The following is a 25,878-nucleotide window of genomic DNA, read 5'->3' as shown; positions in this document are numbered from 1 at the left end:
AAGGCATTCCGTGGCCTTATTTGATAGTGGAGTCTGTGGCCTTTGCACCTGCCCCAGGTGCTTGCACTTTTGCCGTCTCAGCACTGTCTTGGGAGGAGCCAGCCCAAGGGTGCCGAGCGGGGAGCGCAGTGGTGGCCCCGGGCTGCGATCGCAGTGTGGGTTTCTTTCCCTCCAGATTGTGATTGTCAGGGAAGACGCGGAAGGAGCCTCCGGGGACGGCTTCTGTCTGCCTCTCTGCAGGTGAGTAGAGTCGGGATGCCTGTTGCGCCCGGGGTCGGACAGGCAGGGTGGGGCCAGAACCTGACTCCCTGCGGCTGCCTGCCCAGGGGCTGTCCAGGTGGCAGAGACCTGGGGAAGATGTCGCGGTCGTCTCTGCAGGTCCGGTGGGCGGCCTTCACGGGTCTTCCTCTCTCTGTGTGGAGAAGGTGGCGATGGGACGTGAGCAGGTGAGCCTTTCCTCCAAAGGGAACAGCGCTTTTCCTAGCAGACACACGGGGGCTCTGCGGAGGGCGCAGCACCGGAACGTGCTGCGGAAGCTGTTTTGGAAGTTCTCATCCAGGAGGGCGTAGAGGAAAGGGTTGAGACAGGAGCTGGCATAGCTGAGGCTGGTGACGATGTAGGACAGGCCGCTGACCAGTGACGTCTGGGGCACGTCTGTGGTCAGGGCCACGACGGAGGCCAGGTGGAAGGGCGTCCAGCAGAGCGGGCCCACGGCCAGCGCAGCCAGGACCGGGGTGGTCACCTTTCGCTTGGCTTTGCCCAGAGCTTTGGTTCTGGAGTGGAGCCGCAGGGCCCGCAGCCGACGCAACAGGTCCACGTAGAGCACGCAGAGGGGACACATGGGCACCACAAAGCCCAGGACTAGCACGTAGATGCGGCTGGCCTTGAGGCAGGCCCTCTCAGGCCGCGGGGAAATCAGCCCGCAACTCGTGACCTGCAGCTGATTGCTGTAGACGCCAGCAGAGGAGAAGACGGGCAGGACCATGATGGTGCCGCCGATCCAGACACAGAGGCTGGCGACCTTTGCTCCGCAGGGGGTGCGCTGGGGCACCCGGCGGCACTGTGTGGTGGCCAGCAGCACCAGGGAGCGACCCACACTCGTGGTGGCCGGGGAGTAGGTGCTGGAGAAGATGTCGCAGTGGTCGACGGCCAGCACCAGTTTGCAGAGCGGCTCCCCGAAGGGCCAGCGCTGCAGGAGGTGCTCCGTGATGCTGACGGGCAGCACCAGCGTGAAGAGGCCATCGGTGATGGCCAGGTTCCAGGTGAGCACGTTGCTCACTGTTTTCATCTTGGGCACCCTCCGAATCACGTCGATGATAGCTGTGTTACCCGCCAGCCCTATGGCACAGATCACGGAGCACACCGTTGGCAGGAGCACGTAGAAGGGTGGCAGCGGCTCGGGGAGGGTGACGCTGTGCCCGGTGCCGTGGTCCCAGGAGAAGTTGGCGCCCACCGCGGCCTGGAAGGGGAAGCCTCTGCTTTCGAGGGGATCCAGCTCAGCAGCCTGCATCCTGAGGTGGGACTGATAAGGGTTCGCTCCCAGGGGCCGGTGGGAGGTGCTGTGGAGTTGGGAGTCTGGGCGGGGCCTCCGGGGGCTGGGTTCTGAGAAAGAGAAGAGAAACTCTGGGATCTGGCTGTTGGCTTGGAACGGCAGCTGCCTCAAGTTCTCTGGCAGAGGCTGTGGCCACTTTGCCAGGGTTAAGGACACACAGGGCCTCCCTCCCTCCTCCTCTGTCCCGTCTGCCCCCCATGCACACTCTACATGGGATCAAGGCGGTGCCTTTGCAAACACACCTCCCACACTCACCCCTGCCCCCTTCAAATCCCAGGGTCCTGAAGCCAGAGCCCTCCGAGTCACAGCGCACACCCTTCCTGCCTGGCTACCTGCTTTTTTTCCCGCTGACCTGTCCGATGACACGGGGCCAGAGGTTGGTGGCCTCTGCGGGCATGCGGAGGAGGCCAGTTCAGGCTGTGGCAAGGGTGGAGGAGGGAGGTGTGGCCCCCGTGGACGGGTGCTCATCAGGGTCCCAGTCAGCTCTTGATCTCCCGGGGGGCTTTCGGGACCTGCCTGGCCAGCAGCCTCAGCGGGAGCTGGCTTCCCGGCGAGGTCTCCAGCCTGGCGGCAGCGCCAATGAGCTGTGAAGGAGGGAGGCGGACCCTGCTGGCTGACGTGGAGCTCTGGCGGGGGAAGTGGGGGCAGGAACCGAGGTAGCACTTACAGTCGTCCCCGGGGTTGCTGCCATGCTCACTCGCCTGGTTGGAGTCTCCAGTGGGCGGCCCTGGTGTGCGTGTATGCACGCGTGCGTGTGCATCTGTGCACATGTGTGCCTGTGTGTGGGGGCCTCGGGCAGGCCCAGGTTTGTTGGCAGTGGGAGGGGGCCGTGTCTGTGCGCTCCACTGAGCTCGTCCGTGCCTTTGTCTGTGGGTCCCTGTAGACCTGGGCACCCTTATCTGCATATGTGGGTGCCTTGGCAGGTCTTGTGCCTGACCCTGTGTGTGTGCCCGTGTGTATCGTGTATCTGTGTCTGTCCGTGTGCGGTTTCTGTAGTAAAGCTCTGTACTTGGGTCTGCGGGGCAGTCTGCATAGGCTCCAGCCAGATTTAGGAATCTGGGGGGGTCTGTATGTCTTTGTATGGAAGCAGGATCTGTTGCCTGCAGACAACCCAATTCTCTCTCTCTCTCTCTCTCTCTCTCTCTTTTGCCAAAAGAAGGACATGTACGTGTGCCAAAACCACACACGCGGTGGAAGTGTGCGGAGAGATTTGTTCTCGTCTAGCTCCTGGTCCCTCCCTGAGTGCCCACTGTCACTAGCCACTCTCAAAGACTTGCTCAGTCCTGATACCTTACAGCTGGGCTGTTTCAACAATGCTGCAGCTGCTGACAGTCCCCAGCACCGTCTCTGGGCAGGTCCTCAGCAGGGACTTCTGCGTCAAGGGCCCGTGTGTTCCCGGTCTAGGGGGACAAGGCTGCCTACCTCCTGCTGGGTGTCTCCCCACCTTCCTCACCGTGCTCCCTTCACTAGAGCCGCAGTTCCTGTGTCCCTGTGGCCTGGGTCAGGACAGGAGCCGGGGCAGTTGCCCAAGTGCCCTGAAGTCACCTGGCCTGAGGCCGGGGGCTCGGTGCACCAGCCTCTCCTCCCACGGGCCCAGAGGTGGGCAGAGCCGGGTGGGGGTGCTGGGAGCCTCAGCCGGGGGCTCCGGCCATCCCTCTAGGGCTGAGCCTCCACCCCACGGGGACCCCAGCAGGGTCTGCTCCATACCCTGGCAGCCCCAAGGACCCTCACCTCCATGCAGGAGCACGCAGGCATTTGTTTCTGGTGTGTGTAGGGCACTTCGCTAGAACTTGCTTTGGAACAATTCACTGTCCCGTGTGAATACCCTCGGACTTCGTCGATTTGAACGAGGACATTCTCTCTGAGAAGCAGAGTGAAAGAGGCCGGAGAGAATGCTGTCCGCCTTGCTTCTGTGAACCAGGCTGGGCCTGGGCACCCTGGGAGGGAGGGAGTGGCTCTCTGTGCGGGCTGTGCTGAGTGGCTGGCTGCTCTGGGCCTGGCTGTGGGCCTTCCCTGGGAGGGATGCCGGGGTCCCCGTCCTTTGCTCATCTTAGGAGGGGTCCGTGGCTCTGTCTGCCCTCTGGCCAGCACGTAGCAGACTGGTGTCCTGTCTCGCCCTGAGCGCGGGCCCTGGAGTGGGGTTCTTCACGGCAAGCCCTGCCCAGGTGGGACCCTTGTATCCCTCCTGCTTTGTCCCGGCTCAGCAAAGGACAAGTGCCGTCCCAAACTTTCTCCGGAGCTGGTGATTCCAGGCAGGCCTTTTCCTAAGTGCTCGGGAGGGGCCACAGCCCAGTATCAGAAGTACAAGAACCCTCTCGTGGGCTTTCCCACTGTGCCTTTGGCTTCCTCTGAGGCAAACCGGACTCTGGGTTTCACCCCACCGGTGTCTGGCTGGGTCTGGGACTCTGAGCCCCTCTGAGACCTGGTCTCTGCCCTCCTAAGTCTGTCCTGGGTGCTGGCCTGGCTCCCTGCTGTCACCTCTGAAGTGGGATGGGGGGGGGGGTAGAAGATGGGAGGGTGGAGGGCCCAGAGGCAGCAGGGGCTGGGGGAGAATGGGGACACCAGGTGCGGGTGCTTAGCTAGCTCCTGGCACATTCAGGTGGGGGTCTCGGGACCCCAGGGAGCCAATGCCAGGCCTGCAGACGCAGTGACTCTCCTAGATGCCCCTTCCTCCCACAGAAGCACCTCAGCTGAGGCCCCTGGCAACGCCGTGGCCCCAGCCCTTGCCCCCTGGTCTTTGTCCCGCCCTGTGGGTTGGGTACCGTGTGAACGTCACTCCGGGGAGATTGGTTCCATTTTCAGAAATGAGGGAGGTGAGATGCTGTCAGCCTGTGGAGAGACGCAGGCAGGGAGCCATGGGGGAGGGAGCGTGATCTTGTGTGATGGTGGATTTGTGTTTGTGTGCTGCTGTGTGCACCGGTCTGCACGCTTGGGGGGAAGCAAGTCCAGAGAGCCCAGTGGGCCCTTGTCCCCCTCAGGGCAGGGCGGCGGGGGAGCACGGCCAGTGTGGCTAGTGGGTAATGAGCGTTAGACCCTGAGACAATGTAGGCCGCGAGCGAGCTTAGCCGTGCCAGCTTTACTCTTAGTGTCATTATACGTGGGTGTGGCAGCCACCTTCCACCTATCCCTGACTGAAACGGGTGACTTGGGTCTTTACACACACACGCGCGCACACACACACTTGTACAGGCATACGCAGACACGTAGAGACACGTGGAGACGTATAGACGCACACTTATGCACACACACGCCTGTGCGCATGTGTGCACCGAGCACCCGTGGGCTCGCCTGTGTTTCGGCAATCTCAGCTCCACCCAGGCAGGCCTGGTGGGGACGACAGGCACTCTGCCCTGCAGGTTGGGGTCCAGGCCTGCCTGCTCTCCCGCTCTCTCCTTCACCGGCTCACCAGGTGAGGAGGTGCCTGGGCCCCAGCTGCCTCTAAGAAGGCAATTGAGAAGCTGAGTTCCCTGGAAAAAGACACGGCCCGTCTTCCTAGGATGGGAACCAGGTCCTCACACTTCTCCAGGAGGCAGAGAGAGCCCTCTACGTGTAAGCCTGAGGGGACGGGACTCTCCCCTCCCTGCCACTGGGCACCCAGCTGTCTCCCCGTCCTTTAACACCCAGTGAGCGCTGAGCTGTCCCCAGGGGGAGGTCACGGCCTGGGGGTTCTTGTGCCAGGTGCTGAGGGAGGCCTCTGGCTCAGGGCAGGTGGGAGAAACCGGGGGCAGCCAGACTGGGGTCCCACAGGGGCTCCGGCTTAGTCGACTTTCAAACACCCCAACTCTAGGCCCAGGGTCATTAGTTTGCTCCACGAGCATTTGACCAGGAATACAGCAGTGAGCAAAGAGGAAAGTCTTCCCGCTCTCACAGGGCTGATGCCGTAGCAGGGAAACATCGAGTGCGGCGTGAGGTGTGGTCCAAGACGAGGTGTGCTACGGGGGAGCAACGCAGAGGGGCCTGCCGGCAATGCTGGCGCCCCGTCCGTCTTTGAGAGGGTGGCCCTGCTGAGAAGGCTGGAGCCGCAAGAGTCCAAGGAGGTGGCAGAGCCTTGCAAGTGTGTGTGCCAAGGACAGAGGACAGGGGGAGGGAGGGGTCTCGGGGAGGGAGGGACCAGGGCCTTTGGCTGCCTGGACGGGGGTACTGGCTCTTGTCTGTGTGGAAACTTCGAGGAGGGGAGGATGGTCCTGCCAGGTCCTCAGGTGGAGAGGGTCTGTGGGGTGAGGGGGTGGAGGGGGCTGAGGGGGACGAGGGAGGGGTTGGTGCAGGAGCCCCGCCGGGGGTCCGTAGGGGCAGCCAGGTTGGAAGGCGGCGTATTGTCCAGAGTCCAGTTGGCTGTGGACGGCACCAGCCCCACCTGAGGTCTTTGGGAGGCAGGGTTTGGGGCGACCTGGGCCAGGGCCTGGGCTGTTTGCACAGCCTGCCTGCCCTGCGTATGGCCCCTGCCCTGCCCACACGCACTCCCTCTTCCCTCTCCAGACACCAGCTGAGAAGCGTCTAGGTGACTTAAACCCAGGCAGGAATGAGGCACGAGGCCTCCCCGAGGCAAGCCAGGCCCTTCTCAGCAGCGGAGGGTCATTTGGCTGTATCACCAGACGGCTTACCCCTTCCTGTCCCCCAGAAACTCGGATGAGGAGGGCTTGGAGGCTGAAATGGAAATGGGGTGGCAGGTGTGGGCGACTTTGTAGTGGCGGCTCCCCTCCTTCCTGCTCGGGCTGCAACAACCAGAAGCGGGCCCTACTGGGTGGGAAGGGGGGCTTCACCAAGCACGTGTCCCTGTCCCGAGTTGGGGGGCACGTCTGCCCGGGTGGTCCTGGTGCACTTGGAGTGAGAGGGGTGGAGGGGGGTCTCCTCTTGTCTCCAGCAGAGCTCCTGTGGTCACTCGGAAAGCGTGGGCAGGGCAGGGAGGGAGGGTGTGTCTCAGGTGGGAGGGGTCACAGGCACATCTGTGTACGTAACAAGGCACGCGGGTGGTGGGAGATTGTGGATGTACCTGGACGCCCTCCCCCTACGCCTGGAGTGGCCCCAGAAAGGAGCCATCCATGAGCCTGGCCTCCTTGTCAGTCCACGAATTCCTGCCGAAGCTCAGTAGACGGGCAAGGCTGATTCATTCTCGAATGAACTCCTGCAGAGCCATGGCTCAGACCAGAAGGCCGGGCCAGGAGGTGGTTCTGGAGCTGGGTGGTGCTTGTCCTTCTGTGCAGGGCTCATGCCACACAGTTCAGCTTGTTTCTGGTCCCGGGGAATGTGGGCAGCCGGCCTTTTCCGCAGGTGCAGCCGGGAATAGGATGCTCCAGAGGCCAGACCTGTTCACCTCGGACCCGGCTCTCAGACTGCGGGCAGATGAGGCAGGGGTGGGACAGTTGGTGGAGTAAGGCCAGGATGAGGTCGCCCTTGGGGCTCCTGGGCAGGGGAGGACAGGCCGAGCTGGCAGCAAGTAGGGCCAGAGTGACGGGTCCTGCCGGGCAAGGTTGCTTATTCCCTTCCCCACCTGCCTGGCACCGACCCCAAGGACAGAGGAGGGAGCCTGGCCTGCTGCACGAGCTTTGGCGACCCCAGGGCCCTGTACCAAGTATAGCACGCACACCTTCCGCACTGCACACAGATCTCAGCACACACGTCCTCCTCCCCCACATTTGCAGAAACTCCTGCTCAATTCCAGACCCCTCTTGCCATTCTTAGATCCAGATGGTGGCGTGGGGCTGTCTGGGATGACCACTGAGACCGGGCACTGGCGAGGGGCCCTCTCTTGGCTGCAGGGGTATCGGTGATGGGGGAAGGGCAGCCAGGGCCGGCGTGGAGCCCCCAGGTCAGGTGCTCGCTGCTCCATATCCAGGTGCTGGTGAGCACACGTGTTTTCATGCCCCGTGTGGGCAGCATCTTGCTCGCACGTGTCATGCTGACACGCCCCGTGGTACTCGCTCACCCTTGGGTGACACGTGCGTGCACATGACTGGCTCTGCCTCGGGGCTGCACGTGGCACCAGCGCCCGTTCCTGCTTTCGAGTCTCGTCTACGCATCCCGGACACCTTCACCTGGAGCACCTTCTCTCTGGCCTCTGTGGTCGGTGACCAGGGTCCTGCTGTGGTGGGGACCGGCGGGCCTGGTGTCTGCACGGCTCTGACGCAGGGAGGGATTTTGGGTGCTCTGTGGGGGTTGGGGAGGGTCCGTGCCTGGGGCCGGGGGAGTGTGGGGAAGGAAGCAGGGCTTAGCTGGGGGGCATCGGGGCTGGCTCTGGCCTCTCCCTCCAGGTCCCCGTCCTCCGTGCAGGGCCTGGCCTTTTGCTCCACAAGCCAGCGATGGCTGCTGAACAAAGGGTGCCTCCAGGAGTAGAGGGAGGCAGCCCAGCCCAGGACCCACAGGCATGCCCCACACTGGGCTTCCTGCCGATGGGGCTGCCCTGGACTCCACTCACCCTTTGGCTCACTTGAACCTCTGCTGGTCCCTGCAGCAGACACTGATGTTGGCCTACTGTGTGTGCACCAGGCCCTAGAAATAGTGCTAGGGACGGGGCTGGGCTGGGCTGGGACCTGGCAGGATTGTGGTAGCACCTCTGTCCAGCGATTATAGGAGGTGCCTCTTGCTGCCACTCTGGCAGTGGTCAGGATAAGGGGCTGAGGCTGGGACCAACCCAGCTCAGAATGGCTCCTCTACCCGGCCTGGAGCCTTGGGGTAGGGCAGGGGTGGCCTCTGCTCCCAGAGTCTGGGGTGAGGGCTTCTGTCTGAGAGACTGAACTAGACAGACCCGCGAGCGATGCTTCATGTCTAAGGAGCCACTTGTCCTGGCTCTTCTGGTCCCGTGTCCTGCAGGATACGCGTCTCTCCTCCCTGCCTGACTCCTCGTGGAGCCCTGGGCTGGGTCTGCGACCATTCTGTCCCCACCAGAGTGCGCTCAGCCCAGGGTTCCAGGGAGGGAGAGAGACAGCAGGTGGAGGCAGTTTTCCGCTGCGAGCCAGACCTGGTGGGAGTGTGTCACGGCAGAGCAGGCTGTCCGTGCAGGTGTGGCCGTGGTGTCCACGTACGTGAGCTGGGTGTGTGTGCAAGGGCATGCGGACCACTCTGGGCTGGTGCTGTGGCACAGGCGGGCTTGCTACGGGTCAGGCGTGTGGCTTGGTCAGGGCTCAGAGTTCCTTGCCTGGGACCTCTGCCCCCGTCCAGCACCGAAACATAGCCCTGCAAGTGGGTGGGACGGAGAGCCCTGCGCTGACCTGCTTGGCCTGGCCTGCTGGGTCCTGCAACAATCCGTGGGGAGAGTCTAGTTTCACGGGGCCCGTGGCCACCGTGGTTGTGGTTTCCCAGGGGAGGACAGAGGTTTGAATCCAGACTGGAAGTCCCCCCCACCCCTTGCCCACCGTGATTTCTGTCTCAGGTGACCAGCAAGCTGTGCCATCAGCTGGGGACGGAGAAGGCGAGGAGGCCGTGTGTGCGCACAGTACGTTGCCTGTGCCGGAGTTCCTCCGTGCTGCAGTGGGTGGAGTTGGCAAGGGTGACGCCGTGTTCGTGGAGGAGGTCAGGTGCCAGGCTAGGCGAGGGCACCTTGGGAAGGGCTGACGTGGTTTGGCGGTCTGAGCGGTCTGGGAGGAAGATCAGAGTCAACGGGGTGTGTGGGCGCAGAGTTCACGGCTTCCATCTTGGAATGGAAGGGGCAGGCCAGCCTGGGGATGGGGGTTGGAGGAGGTGAGGGGCAGGGGGGCCCGGTTTCATAGCAAAGGCTCCAGGTCTCGGCTTAATGGTGGCCTCCTGCCCTGATCAGCATTGCCTTCTCGTACCCAGAGCCCCGCCAAGTGCTTCACTGGGGCTCCTTCTCTGTCTTCTCAGTGGACTTGAGGACTGTGGTGTGGTCCGTGTGTCCTCAAGGCTGTGTCTAGAGCCCAGGACCTGGGTGTCCTTCCTCCCCAGGCCTCTTCTTGAAGCTCCAGGTCCTGAAGGAGATTCTGGGCCCCACACCCGCCCTGGGTGAGTCAGCAAGGGCCCAGCTCCCACTCACGTGTAGACTCTCTAGTCTCCATGACAGTCCTGTCCAAACAGGTCATACCTGGGTGTCCACCTTGACTGTACCCTCTCAAGAGCCCCCCACCTCCCCGTCTGTGACCCTGCAGCCTCTGACACCCCCTTGGTGGGAGGGACCATCCTGGTGCACCCGGGCCTCTCTGGGTCTTAGTGCCGAACATCTGAACTCCAGGAAACGCCTTGGCTCTGGACAAACCATTTATCCATGGGCCCTGCCGGGGTGCATGTGGGAGGGCACTTCCCCCAGAGGGAAGGCTGCCTGCTGTAGCCCATAAGGCCTGGACTCTGCCTGAAGACGACGTCTTGGCCCCTTTCCCAATTCTCTTGACCTGTCTCCTTCTGCTTTATCCGAGTGGCCACTATGGGCCGGGTGCTGCCAGACCTATCAGCCTTCGTGTTTTTTCTGCCCGTGAGGACCCAGGAGGCGGCACCACTCTTGCCTTACTTTGTAGGTGAAAACAGCAGGCTCCGACGGGGCTTCTCCGGCACGAGCTTGTGATGCCAGAGCAACCGGACACGCTTGGCTTCCGATGGAGTGCTGCCGTCAGCATCATCCACGGGAGGACACTCAGGGGCTGGCCCTCGTATCGGCTACCTGCCGCTCCCTCAAGAACCTGGCCCTCTGCAGGCAGGTTCCAGAGCAGCTGGGAACCCGGAGCCCCTGCGTCCTTCCCGGGGATCAAGGAGCGTGGCCGTGAGCAGAGTTCACGCTCTCGCTGAGAGACCCTCAGAGCTGGTGGCTCTTGCCGCGGAGGTGGGTCCTGCCTGAGGTCTCTGTCCATATCCCCACAGGATGGTCTGGAGTGCTGGTCTAGAGCTGGGTCCGTCCTTGCTGTGTGAGCCTTGCTCTGCTCATTGCCTGCGCGAGCTGGGCCCACTGCCTGTGGACGCTGGAATGAATCTGCCGTCCTACCTGTCCACGCTGCTCTGGGCCTGGTCTGGGGTCTCAGCCTGGGGCTTGGGCGGCTCAGATGGACCCTTGGAGTCCATACTGGCCTCACATCAGCTGTAAGTGGGACAGGAGGCTGGAAGGGGCTGTGAACTGCAGGGTGCAGGGGGGACAGGGGTTCCCGGAGGTGGTGTGTGGTGGGGATCATCAGGTTGTGCAGGGAACTGAGAAACCAGGTTAGCCACTGGCCCAAAGCACCTCGAATCCCCCGTCTTCCAAGAGGCTCTCCCAGACTAGTTTTGTCCAACCAAGGCAGTCATTGTCCTTAGGGTTGGGGTGTGTGAGCAGGCTCCCCTCTGTCTCCCAGGCCCGGTGAGTTCTGATCAATGCAGCCCGACCCTGACACCTAGTGGCCAGTTATGAGCACTGCTGCAGGGAGGACAGGACTGCTGGGGGGGGGGGGGGGGCGGGGGAGGTGGCCCTCCAGCCCAGGCCCCTTGGAAATTGCCTAAAGAGTAACCTGGACACGCCGAAAGGAGGCCCCAGTGGTGGGACCCCAGGCTTTGTGACAGAACTGCACGTGGCTCATTCAACACATTTGTGAACTTCTGTGGCAGTTGCGTGGGGGGGGGGGGGCGTGTTCCTGAGGATTCAGGGACACGTGTGGCTGACCTTCAAGTAGTTCCATTGTGGGGTTGATGTTCATCATGCTAGAGGCTTGTCTTTCTTTGGTGACACTGATCGAGTCATGGCAGGCTTCCTAGAGAGGTGGCCTCTTAGCTTCCAGGGGTGAGTAGGGTTGCCTGGGGAGGGTGTCGGAGCATGAGAGGGAGCAAGCAAGGACAGAGGCGGGAAGGGGTGAGGCTGGAGGGCGGGCAGGGCCACAGTGAGAAGAGACCTTAATGGGTCTCTATCTGGGGGCAGTGCGGGCTGCAGACAGTTTTAGGCAGAGGGGCGATGTGGCCGCGTTTGTGTTTCAAAACAATCATTCTGGCTGCTGGATGGAAGGTGGACAGGAGGGTTGGAGCTGGCAAAAGGTGGCCAGTGGGAACTGGAGCCTCTGAGATCCCAGTCTGGTGGGGGAGGGGGACACTGGCAGGTGGGTCCTGGGGACAGGCCGATTGGGAGGGGAGTTCTGGGTACCAGCACCCTTGAAGACAGAGAGGTGGGCACACCTGATGTTGGGAGACCGGGGGCTGGAGTCTCGGTTGCTAGCTGCCCAATGACAGGACAGGTGCAGAGGGCTCCACGGGGAGGGGCTTAACAGGCCTCAAGTGCCTGGAGAGGCCTGAGCTAAGTCCCTGCCTGATGCTTCAGCCTGCTTTCTTCCCAGCGGGGCGGGGGCAGTGCAGATCTCCCAGGGCAACACTGGTGGCCAAATCTCACATCCCAAGGTAGCAGAGAAGAGGGTCCAGGGGTCTTCTGAGGGCGGGAAGGTGTCTGGGCAGCGGGAGGCTCCCTGGAGCCCGGGGGGACGACAGATGAGGCAGGCGCCGGGGCGGGGCCTGAGCAGGGGCCTAGCAGCTTGAAAGGCTCCAGAGGTGTCCGGCGGGGCTTTGGGGACTTGACGTTTCCGCGTGATCTGTGTGAAAGCGTCGTCCCTGCGTTGGCGAGGAGCTCGTGTGATGGGCAAGAGGTGTGCACGTGCACACACTGTGTGTCGCGTGTCCGTGCGTGCGGCGTGTACGCTGCGTGTCGAGTGTGCGTGTGTGTTGTGCGGACTGGGTGTTGTGCGCTCACACGTGCCGGGTGTCTGGGAGTTCTCCTTTCTGCCTCTGCTATTTTCTTCAGTCTTTCTCTACTTGGCAACCAGAGTGACTTTTCTAAAATCCAGTAGGATCGTGTCGTTTTTGTCTTTAAAATCCTTTGAAAACGACTCATTAAGTATTTATGAATGAAAGATGAGATCGTGTCTGGGATTTGCCCGAAGATAGCCCTGGGAATGTGGACAGAGCGGATCTTTTTTTTTTTTTTTTTAATTTTTTTTTTTTTCAACATTTATTTATTTTTGGGACAGAGAGAGACAGAGCGTGAACGGGGGAGGGGCAGAGAGAGAGGGAGACACAGAATCGGAAACAGGCTCCAGGCTCCGAGCCATCAGCCCAGAGCCCGACGCGGGGCTCGAACTCACGGACCGCGAGATCGTGACCTGGCTGAAGTCGGGCGCTTAACCGACTGCGCCACCCAGGCGCCCCCAGAGCGGATCTTTGACAGAGTGTGGTGGGAGGCACGGTAGTCCTGTGTTCTCCCCACTCCCGTGTGCGCGTGCGGCGTCGTCGGGATGATTCGTAAGCCAAAAGACTTTGAAATGTCATCAAAAGTTCTTGGGTGTCCTGTTGGCTCTACCTTGCAGATTTTCTGTCTTTCGTGATCTTTGAGCTATTTCGTAGCTCTGTAATCCCAGAAAACTGACGGTAGGGCAGACGGTCCTTTTTCGCCGAGGTGCAAATTAGTTCCGTCGGTGGAAAGCACCTGAGGGTTGCTCTCTGAGTGGTGACCAGTCGCCACGTACTTGCAGATTCATTTCAGGGTTCTCGGTCGCCTATGTTTATGTCTGTGGTTTGGATTTCACTTTGAACTGGGTCGTAACGTTTTACCGGTGTCTTCATCAATGAGCGTTGTGGGTTGAGTCAGGTCCTTAAAAAGACCTGTTGAAGTCCTCACCCCAGCACCTGCGAATGTGACCTTATTTGGAAGTAGGTATTTGCAGATGTGATTCGTTAAGATGAGGGCGTAGGGACGGGAGTGAAATCCTCACCAGAAGAGGAAAATTTGCATACAGACACAGAGGATCCAGGCCGAGCGCTGGGCGGTGTGCGAGGGAGGCGGAGACTGGGACACGGGGGACCAGCAGGATCTGGAAGGGGCGAGAGAGGAAGCCCAGCTAGACGTCGGGAGAGAGCGTGGCTCTGCCGACACCTTGGCTTTGGAGGGCTGCCTTCCGGAACTGTGAGAGAGTGAAGTTGTGCTGTTTTAAGTCACCCCATCCGTGGCAGGAAACGCATTCAGTGCTTTTATGCTCGCGGGGAGCCCCAAATAGAGGGGTCAGGCCTACGGGAAACGAGAGAGCCGGAGGAGGGGTGGGTCATGGAGACTTTTGTACCTTTTCCTAAAGGCAGTGGGAAGCTTTTGAGAAAAAAAAATGCAGAAGACAGAAAACAAATCATTCCCGAAACGTTAAAGAATGAACTTTGAAAGGTAAAATCATGATGCGCACGTCAAAGATTTCACTTTCCTCTCATTAGTTCTAACTCCTGGGGCTGAGAACAGGGTTCGAGGCCCTGCAGCCACGGTCACTTCTGCAGATGGTCCTGGCGGAGGTCAGCCCAGGGGCAGGCAGGGGTCATGTGGGAAACTGTTGGGTATCGAAGGTGGAGCGTTCGCACGTTTGTCTTGGATTGTCGACGCTTCGTCATTCAGTCCACAAATGGCAGTAGGGCGGCTCTGGCAGTCCTGCTCCAGACGTGTGCGTGTATGTGCGCACATGTGTTTGTAGACGCGTCACAACACGCACAGATCACGAGGCGGATACACCCTGGGACCCGTGCCCTGGAGGGCGCAGTGCAGATTCTCTGCAGTGTAGACACATCAGGGGTGGCTATGCTCCGCTCTGCATCCCGCAAGGTGGATGTACAGGGTGTGGTGCAGGGAGGACCCTCTGCAGTGTAGACGTGCTGGCTGCGGTATAGATGCCCTGCAGTGTAGGTCCTGTGGTAGAGAGTGGACAGTGTGGGCCGTCTGTGCATGCCCTGTTCCAAGGCGCCTGGCTGGGCCTGTCCCCTGGGCACACAGGAGGCAGGGTGAGGATCGCTGCTGGGGCTGTGGGCCGAGAGTGGCCGGGCAGCCCATCAGATGGGGGCTGAAACTCAGCCCTAAACCCAGGTGGGGGTGCCCTAGGGGGGGTTGTGTCGTCTCTCACATCCCGTGGGGACCCCTGTCACTACCTGTCCTCATGGCCCCCCAGCCTGAGTTCTGTCTGTCCCAGTGGATTCCTGGGGGCTTCTGGGGGCGGGGGGGCATTGTCAGGCCACATTTCTCTCTGGGGTCATTGGTCTTGTCCACAGTCATGTCGGAAAGGGCCCCAACACTTGCTTCAGTAGCTTCTGGGGATCGTATTAACTTTAGGACCCCACCCCACTGCCAAGGCAGGTCAGGGTGAGCCGGGCACCTGGGTTTTGTTTCTTTACTTGTAATTGAAGTATGACAAACACACATTGATTCAGACCCAGTGTGTGTCCCCGTGGACCCTCACAGAGAGCCCTGGATCACACAGAATGTGGCCCCAGAGCAACACCCCGGGGCTTAACAGGGTCCTGGGGACCCACCTGGGTCCCCAGACTGTGTCTCCTCTCTCATCTGCCAGACGGTGGCAGAGTTCCCTCACATGTGCCCGCAGGGACAGCTTCCGGGGCGCCGGGGGGAGGGGCCCGTCTGTGGGGTGCTGGGAGCCAGCGGAAGCTCCCATTAGACTCTCAGAGGGGCCAGCATCCAAAAGGAAGCCTGCCAACACATCAAATCACATGGGGAGGCCCCCGATCCCGTCCCCAGGGTCAGAGCCTGTGGGGCTGGCTACAGGATTGGGAATTCAAAAATGTATATATAAATATTTTAATACATTTTATTTTTCCTTTTTGGAGGAGGGGGAATAGGTTATACACGCAGATGATTCAAAAAGGAAAAGGCACAAGAGAGGGTCACCCTAAGGAGGGAGCCTCTCCTGCCTTCTCAGCCACAGAGAGGCATCTGTTCTGCCATCCGTCTCTCACGGGGCCTCCAGGGCAGCCCCGTCCACGTGGCTCTGTGTCTGTGAGAGTCCCCGTGTGGCCCACGGTGCTCACTAGCCATTGTTGATGGACATTCAGGCTGTTTTTCACTTTTCCGTCACGGACAGTGATGCAGTGAACGTGTGCCTTTCCCGATAGTGAGCTTGTCTCAGGGTAGATCCCTAGAAATACGGGGCAGTTTTAACTTTGGAAGGTCTGTTGTCTCGTTGCCCCCCACAGAGCCTGCCCCCGCCCCGCGGCAGTGGGTGAGGTGTCGTCCCCATTCTCCCAACGCGTCTGTGCCAAGAAACTTTTGGATCTTTGCTAACCTAAGAGGGTCGACACGGTTTGAGATTGCATTTCTCCTACCGGGAGCTAAGTTGAACAGCTTTCTATGTGTTTGAAAGTTTGTAACTTCTCCTTGTTCTATAAATTATTTATGTCCTTGACCCATTTTCTATTGGGTTGTTGGACTTTGTCTTACTGATTTGTACGGCCTTTTTATGTGGTAAGGCTTTATCCTCAAACACCTGCAAATATTTTTCTTCATTTGTTATTTGACTTTTATCTTTGTTTAAGGTAGTTTTGCCTTGTAGAAATGTTTTTACTATGTGAGGTGAAATTCTTTTTATAGTTTGTGCTTTGTGAGCTCATAATATTGTCCCTATACTTTCTTCTAGTACTTCTATTGTTATATTTAAATGTTTGCCTCTTTGGTCCATTTCGGATTTATTTTGGTATACAATCCAAATTAGAGATCTGTGTCAGTTAGGGTCCAGCTAGGAGACCCACGCTCCAGTTGGGAAGCTGAGGAGAGCTGAAAAAGGGGACCAAGGTGTAGGCAGGAGGAGTGCCCTGGGTAAGGTGGAGCCCACCCCTAGACCTGACAGCACCTAGAGAAGGCTGCCTTACAGGAGCTGAGCCCTGTGGGTGGGAGTAAGAGCCTGGGCTCCAATCTCCTGTGAGGGTCCTCAGGCAGCAGCCAAGGGCAGGAGGCCAGCAGGCGCCCTGTGGCTCTGGGCAGGGGGACAGAGGAGGAGTGGGGGCTGGGCTGATGCCGGGCACGTCCAGTACGAGGTGGTGAACCAGTTATAGAAGCAGTGTGGGACTTGGGAAGGGGCTCTTTGAGGAGCTCCCTGGGGGAGTTGGGCAGAGCCCCTAAGCTGCGAGATGAGGTTGGGAGTCTGGAGGCTCTGGAGGCCAAGGAGAAAGACCTGTGTGGGGTGAGCCGACCATGAGCTGGTGGCCCTCAGGACAAAACCACGATCTGCCTTTCCAGCCCTGGGCTGTCTCTGCTGAGCTCTTGGGACCTCTCTGGGGCAGTGGGGTGGGGGTGGGGCGCGGGGGGGATGATGCTAGGCCGTGCATGGAGCAGGGTCTGCGGGGGTGGGCAGTGTGAGGGAGGCCACTGGTGTGTGCAGGGTCCCCAGCCTCCTCTCAGAGGAGGACCCACAGGACACCCTGCCCTGCAGGCTGCCAGCACTCTGGGAAGGGGGATCCAAGGTCTGATTGGCTCTGCTAAGGGCAGTTGAATTTGGGGAACCCATAGAGGCCCAGGCAGGTGCAGTGTGGAATGGGCTGGCAGGGGGCAGGGGGGCTGATCTGTTGCTTGTCTGACCCTGTAGCCCACCATCCTGGCTTGCTTGAATGGGGGGGTTTCCAGGACTCTCCGTTTTAAAATCAGGATGGCCTGGGAAAACGCTGGTCAGTTGGCCACACTGCTTATGTGCCACACCCACCAGTGCACAAATGAGGTGTCCAGCCTGGTCCTGCAGGGTGCTGCTGGGACTCGGGCCACCCGAGACCCCTGGTTCCCCTGTTCCTGGCAAAATCCTCGGTGCACCCTGAGTCTTGACCATCCTTCGATTTCCTTGGTGGCAGTGGCCCCATTGTGTGGGGGAAGAAAGCGAGGGTTGTCATGGCTCTGTTTACCTGGAGTGAGGTCATTTCTCCTTGTCTGTGCAAGGCTGGACTGCTCTGCATTTTCATGGTAAATTTGTTTTCCAAGCCGTTGTTGAAATTCTGGGGGCAGAGAAAATGCATTTGCTCCATCACCTTTCCGGATGTGACAAGTCCTATAAAATCTATTAAAGCCTTTAATGAAATCCCTGCTCAGAGGTGCTCCGTGAATGAATGTGGAATCGGAATTTAAATTAAAATGTTGTTTTTGGAGTCTTCAAGGCTTTGCCTGGGAAGAAATTAAAGGGACAGTTCACCTTTTTGTGATCATTCCCAGGCTCAGTGGGTGATTTTGCTTGGTGGCCCTCTGACTGGGTGCTGGGGGCCTTCCTCTGACCCTTGGGCCGGGTGAGGCATGGGATGGCACGGAGGCAGCAGCTGTCCCTACACCCAAGACCGTCCCCCCGTCCCCACCCCAGGCCCCACAGAGGACGCCATGTGGAGGGAAGGCAGGTGCAACCGTGGGCTGGGTAGCCGCTCGGGACTGGAGATAAATGTATTTACCTACAAGCAAATGTTTTCTTGTTTTAATTTTTTAAAAAATGTTTATTTATATGAGACAGAGAGAGAGAGAGAGAGAGAGAGAGACAGAATGTGAGCAGGGGAGGGGCAGAGAGAGAGGGAGACACAGAGTCGGAAGCAGGCTCTAGGCTCCGAGCTGTCAGCACAGGGCCCGACGTGGGGCTCGAACACACGAGCCGTGAGATCATGACCTGAGCTAAAATCGGATACTCAACCCACTGAGCCACCCAGGTGGCCCAAGCAAGTGCAGTTTTTGTGTTCAGAGCCCACACTCCGGGCGGACAGACGTGTCTGGAAGAGGCGTCAGTGGCCTAGAAAGGAAAGGGAGAGCAGGTATGGGGGTGTGTGGAAGGGCTGGGGAGGAGATGCCCTCCTGGCAGGATTCCTCCCTTCCTCTTTGGGCATCTGAGTCCTGCCCCGTGGACCTCAAACACGCTCAGCAGTCTGTCACTAAGAAGCAAACCCAAGGCCTCTCTCCACCTCCTTCTCTTCACCGCCCTGGAGAGGCTGCTGCTCTGAGTCTTTTTCTAGCTCCTCCTCGTCTCTCCACCCTCCATGAGGCACCACTGCCTCGCGGAAGAGACAGGTACAAACACAAAGAGCTTGCTCAGCTGCTTTATGTGGGGTGTGCATAGATACAGCCATGTGAAATCACACTTAGGATACCAAAAAGGTGCTTATCTTTCCTATTTTTCAGGTTGGTAACATCATCCCATTCCTTCTGTGATGAGAAGGGGTTCTAAAAAATGCACAACGTGGGGCGCCTGGGTGGCTCAGTCGGTTGAGCGACCGACTTTGGCTCAGGTCACGATCTCACGGTTTGTGGGTTCGTGAGTTCGAGCCCCACGTCGGGCTCTGTGCTGACAGCTCAGAGCCTGGGGCCTGCTTCAGATTCTGTGTCTCCCTCTCTCTCTGCCCCTCCCCCTCTCATGCTCTGTCTCTCTCTGTCTCAGAAATAAACATTAAAAACAATTAAAAAATACACAACGCATGTTTAAAGTATGTAGCAGCAAAGTACTGCGAAGCGACGCTGCTACATGGAGGGGTGCTGGCTCCTAGAGCGAGGCCCAGGATCCCCTGTCGTGGGCGAGGGAACCGTGGGAGCAGGTGAGGGCAGCGAGCTGTGCAGATACAGGGGTTCAGGTGACAAGGGTCATCACCGAAGGAAAGAGAGGAGCCCCGGCTGGATGTCGACATTTGTAACATACGCAATGAGCAAGGGTTACTCCCGGAAACATGGAAATGTTTACAAATCAATAAGAAAATCACAACCAACAGAAACAAAGGGCAACAGGCGGTGTGCAGGAGTGGGGGTGGATAAATGGTTTTGAGGACCCTGAGTGCCGCCTTCCTCTCTCCCCAGACAAAGAAGTGGCCTTGTGGGTCCTGAGCTGCCTATGAGAAGCAGGACACCAGGATACTCACAGCCCTGTCCTGGGGCAGGGGGCGGGGGCGGGGCAGCAGACAGCCAATTTCCTGAGGGTAAAGGGTGTGATGCATGGCTGTCTTGCATGGAGAATGTTCCAGGCCCAGAGGTTCTGCGGGAGCAAGACCCGGGAGAAGCCTCACCTGCCCTTGTGACAATCCTGAGTTTCTGGGTCATTGGCTACCGAATTGGGAACCCGAGTGTGTGGTACGTCCTGCCTGTCCACGAGGCTGTCTCTACAGCCCCAAATTGTATGGAAGGACACCCAATCTCACTAGCCACCAAGAAAACGTAAGAGGTTAGCAATACCCAAAACTCAGGTACCGTAAGGGCAGGCGAATAGATGCGAAGCGGTGAACTTCATGCTGCGGCAAGAGAGCGACCAGCGCGAGCCCTGGGGAAACTTATCCGAGGCATCGGGTCACCCACAGCAACCTGTGCTCATCAAGGCACCCTGGGTCATCTGGGGCACCTGGCAGCGAGGAGACAGGGGCATTGAAAATGTGCTTCTCGTGACAAAATAGCGGGCCTGCAGACCCCTCAGCAGGAAAATACACAGGTGCTGTTTCTCTGCTCATCACAGCGTTACACGGGGTTAGAATCAGCAGGGCCAGCTCTGATGCGCATCAGAAACGCGCTGAGCCCTGAGACGGAGCTGCAAAGGGTTTTGTTGTTTGCGATCACGTTGATGCCATCTGCACAGAATACAAGTGCGTTGCTCTTGGGTGTGTTTGCAAATGGTAAGACTCTGAAAATGTGCAGAGATGACACAGACCCATTTCAGAGATGCTCTCTAGGGAGGGTGGTGAAGGCCCGAGTATTTCTCATCGTCCCTGTTTTTGAACACTTTCATGCTTAAAAACCAAGCCAAACCAAACCGATTAATGGGAAATGAGATGAAAAGACAGCACGCCGAAGGGAGTTTACCCCCAGGTGGTGGAGGAAGGAGCAGGCGGTGTTGGGTCTGGACAGAGGGAGGACTTTGAGGGCCCCGGGCAGAATTTTGTAGCAGGAAGAGCGGAAGAGAAGAGGAGGAGTCCAGGACAAAGGGGTCTGGGGAAGGTTGGGCGGGCCAAGGGTGAGGCAGGTGCTCAGTTTCTGGCCTCAAGGCAGGCCGATGCCAAGCAGGTCCCGCAGAGTCAGAATGACACTTGCGGGGACCCGGGGAGCGGGTAGGGCTGTGCACCGGCATCACACCGCAGAATCTGGGCAGTAGAGGCAACGTGTGGCTCAGGGAGGGGCCAGTCTCTCTCCGTCCAGGCTTCAGGGGTCAGGTATGGGGTCAGGATAGAGCTGAGCTCGTGGGTATGGAAGAGAGAGGGCTGCAGGTTGAAAGAACGAGCCTCTTGCGCTGAGGCTAAGAGCGCACTTAATTACGCCTCATACAGAGAACGTTTCGTGCAGTAAACAGAGCATTAAAGGCTGGCTCAATCACGGAGCTGTTTCCTGTGGCTCAACAAGTTTATAATAAACACAGTTAAACTTTTATTTATGGCACAGCTGCTAATTGCATCATAAACATTTTTCATCAAGCAATTGCTGTTTACTCATTTGCCAATCGGCTCATTATCCAGCCACCTTTCTCGTGCTCCTGATGCTTCCCAAATCCTGCTGTTTGCCATGCTTGCCCCTGCAGCCGTCCTCCAGCACCCTCCCCTGCCCCCCGGGCTCCAAGTCGTGCCCGCCCACTCCTGGCGGGGTCACCCCTCCTCTCCAGCCGGCCCTGCTCTGTCCCGCTCCCCTGCTCTAGAAGAGGCTGTGTGCCCCATGACCCGTCCTGCCTGCAGACGGCACTGCTGACCTGTCCTGCCTTCTCCTCCTTTCCTGGCTCCTGAACCTTGCAGCCCCCCAGGGCAGACCTCGCCTTGTCTCTCTCTCCTCACCTTTGTCACAGCCCCTCAGCTTGTTGGGACGTCTCTGGGCATCTCTCTACAAGACTGGGAGTTACATAAAACCGAAACTTGGGAGCCTGAGGCTCATTCCTGTCCTTAAGCAGGCCATGTCCCTAACACTCAGCTCCTGTGGGTGGCGTCGGTAACCCAGCATAGCTTCATCTCCCAGGAGGTGCCTCATAGAGTGTTGAGGTTCCTCTCACATGTGTTCATACCTTCGTGCATTCATTCACTGAACCTTGACTGCTTCTTGTGTATGGGTGGGTGACTCCCACGGAGTCTCAGAGGTCCTTATCCCCTCCTTCCCATGTCCCCTCTGCAGGCTGGCCCCAGAGTGAGCCCATATCGGGCTGAAGCACAGTGGAGCCCGAGCTGGTGGATCCTTTGGCTGGAAGAGACCTCCTGCCCAGCACTTGGACCCCGTGACACCTGCCCCACCAGGCAGCAGACCTGGAGCCTTGCTTTCTGACCTTTGTGAGAGTGACAGATTGATCTTCTGGGTGGCATTTGCGGAGTCCTCTCCAAGCGTCTCAGTACAGAGAAGCTGGCTGAGCACTTCTTGTAGTCAGAGCCCCCCAAAATGTTCTTCTGAGGGCTTCCCCTCCCTGCTGGCAGTCCAGCCACGTCACATGGCCCAGCTCGGAAGGAGGACATATTTGTACTGGAGCCTCTTGGGAGGAAAGGGAGAGAGACTACCCCATTCCACCAGCCCCTTCCTTTCTTAGATCAAACATTATTAGAACCCCTCTGATGGGTTTGAGTGTCCAGACGAAAGCCTGCTGGCAGAAAAGGGTACCAGGGCCCCTCCCCGCAGGGGCTCACTCCAAGGGGGAGGGGCAAGTCCAGATTCCACACGAGAACCTGGACACTGTGGGCAGAGCATGTGGGATAATGCGGGGAGCCCCGGGCTCATCAGAGTCAGGCTCCCTTCCCTCCCCACCCCGGCAGCCTGCAGGGAGCTGCAGCAGAGGCCACAGTGTTACCCAACTAGGGTCCTGGACCCAGTGACAGTAGAAATGAGTCTGGACCCCAAATTTATTTGTTTATTATTTTTTTTAACGTTTATTTATTTTTGAGACAGAGAGAGACAGGGCATGAACGGGGGAGGGGCAGAGAGAGAGGGAGGCACAGAATCGGAAGCAGGCTCCAGGCTCTGAGCCATCAGCCCAGAGCCCGACGCGGGGCTCGAACTCGCGGACCGCGAGATCGTGACCTGAGCTGAAGTCGGACGCCCAACCGACTGAGCCACCCAGGCGCCCCTGGACCCCAAATTTAAAGGCACAGGCAAAGTTTTACTAGGGCAACAGCTGCAGCTGCAGGGAGATGAAGTTGACAGACTGGCTCCCCAAGCTAGCCAAGGTGGGAGGGCATGGGGGTGGGAGGCCTCAGGAAAGTGGGGTGCAGGCACAGTGGACAGAACACACTTCTTCATACATGGTGGGTTTCATTTGCATGCTAAGTCTCTACCTCTGGGCAGGAGGGGAAAAGTCGGGGAAGATCAGATTTGGTGACCATCCTGTCTCAGATCATTTTGAACCAGTCAGGGCTTGCTCCTTGGTGCATGCTCTGCTCTGCAAGAAAAATGATGACAGCCAGCAGGCAGGGCCCCAGGTGCCCCGGGGCTCCTTCCCAAGCCACCCCCTCCTCCAATGTGAGCCAGGCTGCAGGGGCTGTGCAGGACACCTGGTCCACAGCGACACCTTGTGGCCATGACTGGAGCAACACAGCCCGCTCAGTAGTAGGACTGAGTCTCTACCGGGGGCAGGGCGGGAACAGGTCCCTCTTTGGACTGGGTAAGTCCTCAGTGGTTTCAACTGAGTATACATGTTGGTGGAAGAGGCTTAAGAAGGAAATCACAGATTTTGTGCTTGGAGGGTCTGGATGCATTTAGCACACCAACCAGAGAAACAAAAACCTTGTATCTTGAGCCGGTAAAGGGCTATTTATACCCACTCACCTTCCCGAGTGTTTCACAGCCCCTTCTCTTGGGATCCAGGGGAGTATCCGGCCCAGGCCTGCCTTTCAGATCTGGTCAGGTGGGAGAACAGATCTATCACAGCCACGTCAATATGCGACAGGTGGGCCCCAGGACCCCTTGTGCTCAGGCCTGGGCCTGATATGCAGGGACTGATATTTGTCAAGTATATCACCAGACCAGCAGGTTGGGCTTTACACAGCCCAGGGGCCTGGCAGGGAGCCTTGGACCCACTTGTGGGATCTGTGCGTGTCAGGGAGACTCTGGGCCCTGTCCTGTCTTGGGGTTGGACACTCCTTGGCTCTAAGTCTGGCCCCTCCTTCCTGTGCCCACCAGCCCAACTTCAAACCTGGCAGGGGACTCAGGCTAGGCCTGTGGTCAGGAGACAAAGAGCTGCCCTGGCTGAGGCCCTGGGCAGCTGAGGGGCTTCAGCACGGGCTGGGGGATGGGCTGGTGACTTCTTGGACAGCATCCTCTCCTTCCTTCATACCCCCCACCCCCAGACTCTGTTTTCAATCAGTTCAATTAGTACAACTTTAAAGCAATGAGAGAGAATTAACAGCCAGGCTGCTGTATGTACTCCTGGCCCCCACCTCCCGGGCTCTCCTAGAGCACCTGCACCAGCCTGACAGCGCCCCACCTTCTCTAGAAGGTCTGTGGTGGGGAGGGGGGGCAGCCCAGGGGAGACACCCAGAGACACAGGCTCTGAGACTAGAATGAAGCGGGGAAGTAGGGTGACGAGGAAGGGAAACCCGATGGGGTCGCTCTCAGAGAAGATAGAGAACGCTGGTTAGAAGCTCAACCCCTGAGTGAGGGTGCTGGGTGCAAATTCAAAGCCCTGACCAGAGCCAGCCCCTCCCCTCTGCACCTCCCTTCCCTCCCCCACCTCTCTCCACCTCTTCCTCCTCCCTCCTCCTTCCTCCCCTCCCTTCCTCCCCCTCACTGACCTCCTTGACCTCTCTTGTGGGGTGGTGGGGGTGGGGGAGGAGGACAAAATCCTTGCCCTCAGGGTGTTGAGGGCACTGGGTGTTTGTGGCTTTTCTGCTCACACAGCTGCTGCTGCCGCCACTTTTGTGGCCTCAGAGGAGGAAAGGAGTCTGCACCAGTTTTCTGGGGAGGAGGAACATGCCAGCTCGGCCTCCACTCTCTGTCTTCCAGGGGCCCCAGCCCGGTACCCCTTGCACCCCTTGGCCAGGTAGGGAGTTATGTCTCAGAAGGAAGCCTCTGTCTGCGGCTCTGGCCTCTGCACTCCGAATACCAGGGTGAGCGAGTGCCCAGCCCTGTGCCCCTGCAGGTGGCAAGCGCATTCTGAGTTAGCTCCTGAGCTGCATGGAGGAGGTGGCTCTTCTGTGCTGCAGAACCCTGGTCGGAGGCCTGGGCCCCTCTTCCAGAAGGATGGATGGAGGGGGAGCGGGGCAGGTGCAGGCCTGACTTTGCAGACAGAACCCTTTGTATGGGGACCCACCTACCCCTCCCCAAGCCTTCCGGCCCTGCCCCTCCCCACTCCCCCAGCCTCTCAAAGAAGGCCTGTTCTCTGAGCCTCCTCTGGGAGACCCCTCCCACCAGCCCAGCCTCCCAGAGATGTGTGTGGGCCTCGGCAGTGCCCTTCCTTCCTTTACCCATCCACACTGATCTGAAACTCTGAGCAGGCCCTGAGCCGAGTGCTGGGTAAGGCAGACCTACGCTGTCTCTCAGCCTCTCCCAGAGGAGTTGGGTGCTGGGCAGATGATGATACAATTACTGTGCAATTCCATCTGATAAGGCTGCTGGGAGGAGGGCCAGGGGCCAGGAGAGCTCCAAGGACACCCGGACCCAGACTGGAAGCTTCCCAGGGAGGGCTTAGCCTGAGGATCTGGGGAAGGAGGTGGGTGTGGTAAATCCTGGGAGGTGGGAGGGGGCAAACCCGAATGTGGCTGAGCTCAGGTGAGCGAGGCCTGAGGCCTGAAGGGGGTCTGGCTGGCAGGTGGAGGCCCGAAGGGGCGGGGCACAGGATTGGGCGGTGGGTCAGGTAGGTGCAGGGAGCTGCCAGGTGTGGTGGTGATGGCTGCACTCCAAATACCAGGGTGAGTGAGTGCAGGCCCCATCTGTTCTCCAGCCTGGGAAAGGGCATGCCTGACTCGGGACTGTCGTACTCTCACGTGTCATAGGGCCAGACTAGGCAGGCCCACACAGCTCCCTGCAGATAGCCGAACTGGTCTGGGGAGGGCTCTGGGGGGGGGTTTGCCCCTTGATGGGAGGAGGTGAAGGGATCCAGCCTGCCTCTGCTCGTTAGACCGACACCTGAGTCCAGTCACCGCTGTCTGGTTCTGGCTGCCCGAGGCCACGCCTGCTGGTGGCCTTCAGTGGGCCTTGTCACCCTTGGCCCCAGCACATTCAGGTATCCGTGCTCCCTGTCCCCACAGGTGCCACCGAACAGGTGAGTATACGGGGGAAGACCCCCAAGGAAGGGATACTGAGGCGTTCTAGGGGGTGGGCTCCATACTTGCAGATGTCCAGGAAAATTCCATTGGAAATGGTGGGACCACCCAGAGAGCTGCTGTGAACCATGAACTCGTGTCACCATCGGTTCAAAACAGGAAATGTTTTCGATGCCCCCTACCTGAAAGGGCATCATTTCAAATCCAGGGTAACTCTTTAAGTTAGAGACATTTTGCTTCATCGGAGTCTCCTTTCTGACCGTGTGTGCTCGTTCGTGGGGTTGCGGGCCTCCCAGCCCCCACTACACTGAGGGCTTCTGCACAGACACAGGATGAGACCAGAGGAAGGCGGAGGGGTCTCAAGTGATGCTTAATGGCCAGGACTGTCTCCCTGGTGCTCACTGTTCCCATTACAAGTTTTCACTTCCTGAAGCAATTTACAGCATAACGGCCCCACATTGCAGGATAAATGTGAA

General features: G+C 59.0%; 1 protein-coding gene across 1 annotated transcript; it reads right to left on the bottom strand.

Annotated features, from left to right (window-relative positions):
- Positions 1–394: 394 nt before the first annotated feature.
- Positions 395–1,510, bottom strand: NPBWR2 (neuropeptides B and W receptor 2). Its single transcript, XM_045443807.1, has one exon. It carries the CDS (start codon positions 1,508–1,510, stop codon positions 395–397), a length of 1,116 nt encoding a protein of 371 aa, XP_045299763.1.
- Between the last annotated feature and the right edge of the window lie 24,368 nt (positions 1,511–25,878).

This window comes from Leopardus geoffroyi, chromosome A3 (genome assembly GCF_018350155.1).
Source record: "Leopardus geoffroyi isolate Oge1 chromosome A3, O.geoffroyi_Oge1_pat1.0, whole genome shotgun sequence".
Taxonomy (NCBI): Eukaryota; Metazoa; Chordata; class Mammalia; order Carnivora; family Felidae; genus Leopardus; species Leopardus geoffroyi.
This window is presented reverse-complemented; position numbering and strand designations above follow the sequence as displayed.

What these genes read in the sequence shown, in the direction of transcription:
- NPBWR2 (XM_045443807.1), bottom strand. Translation starts at nt 1,510, where the DNA reads ATGCAGGCTGCTGAGCTGGATCCCCTCGAAAGCAGAGGCTTCCCCTTC.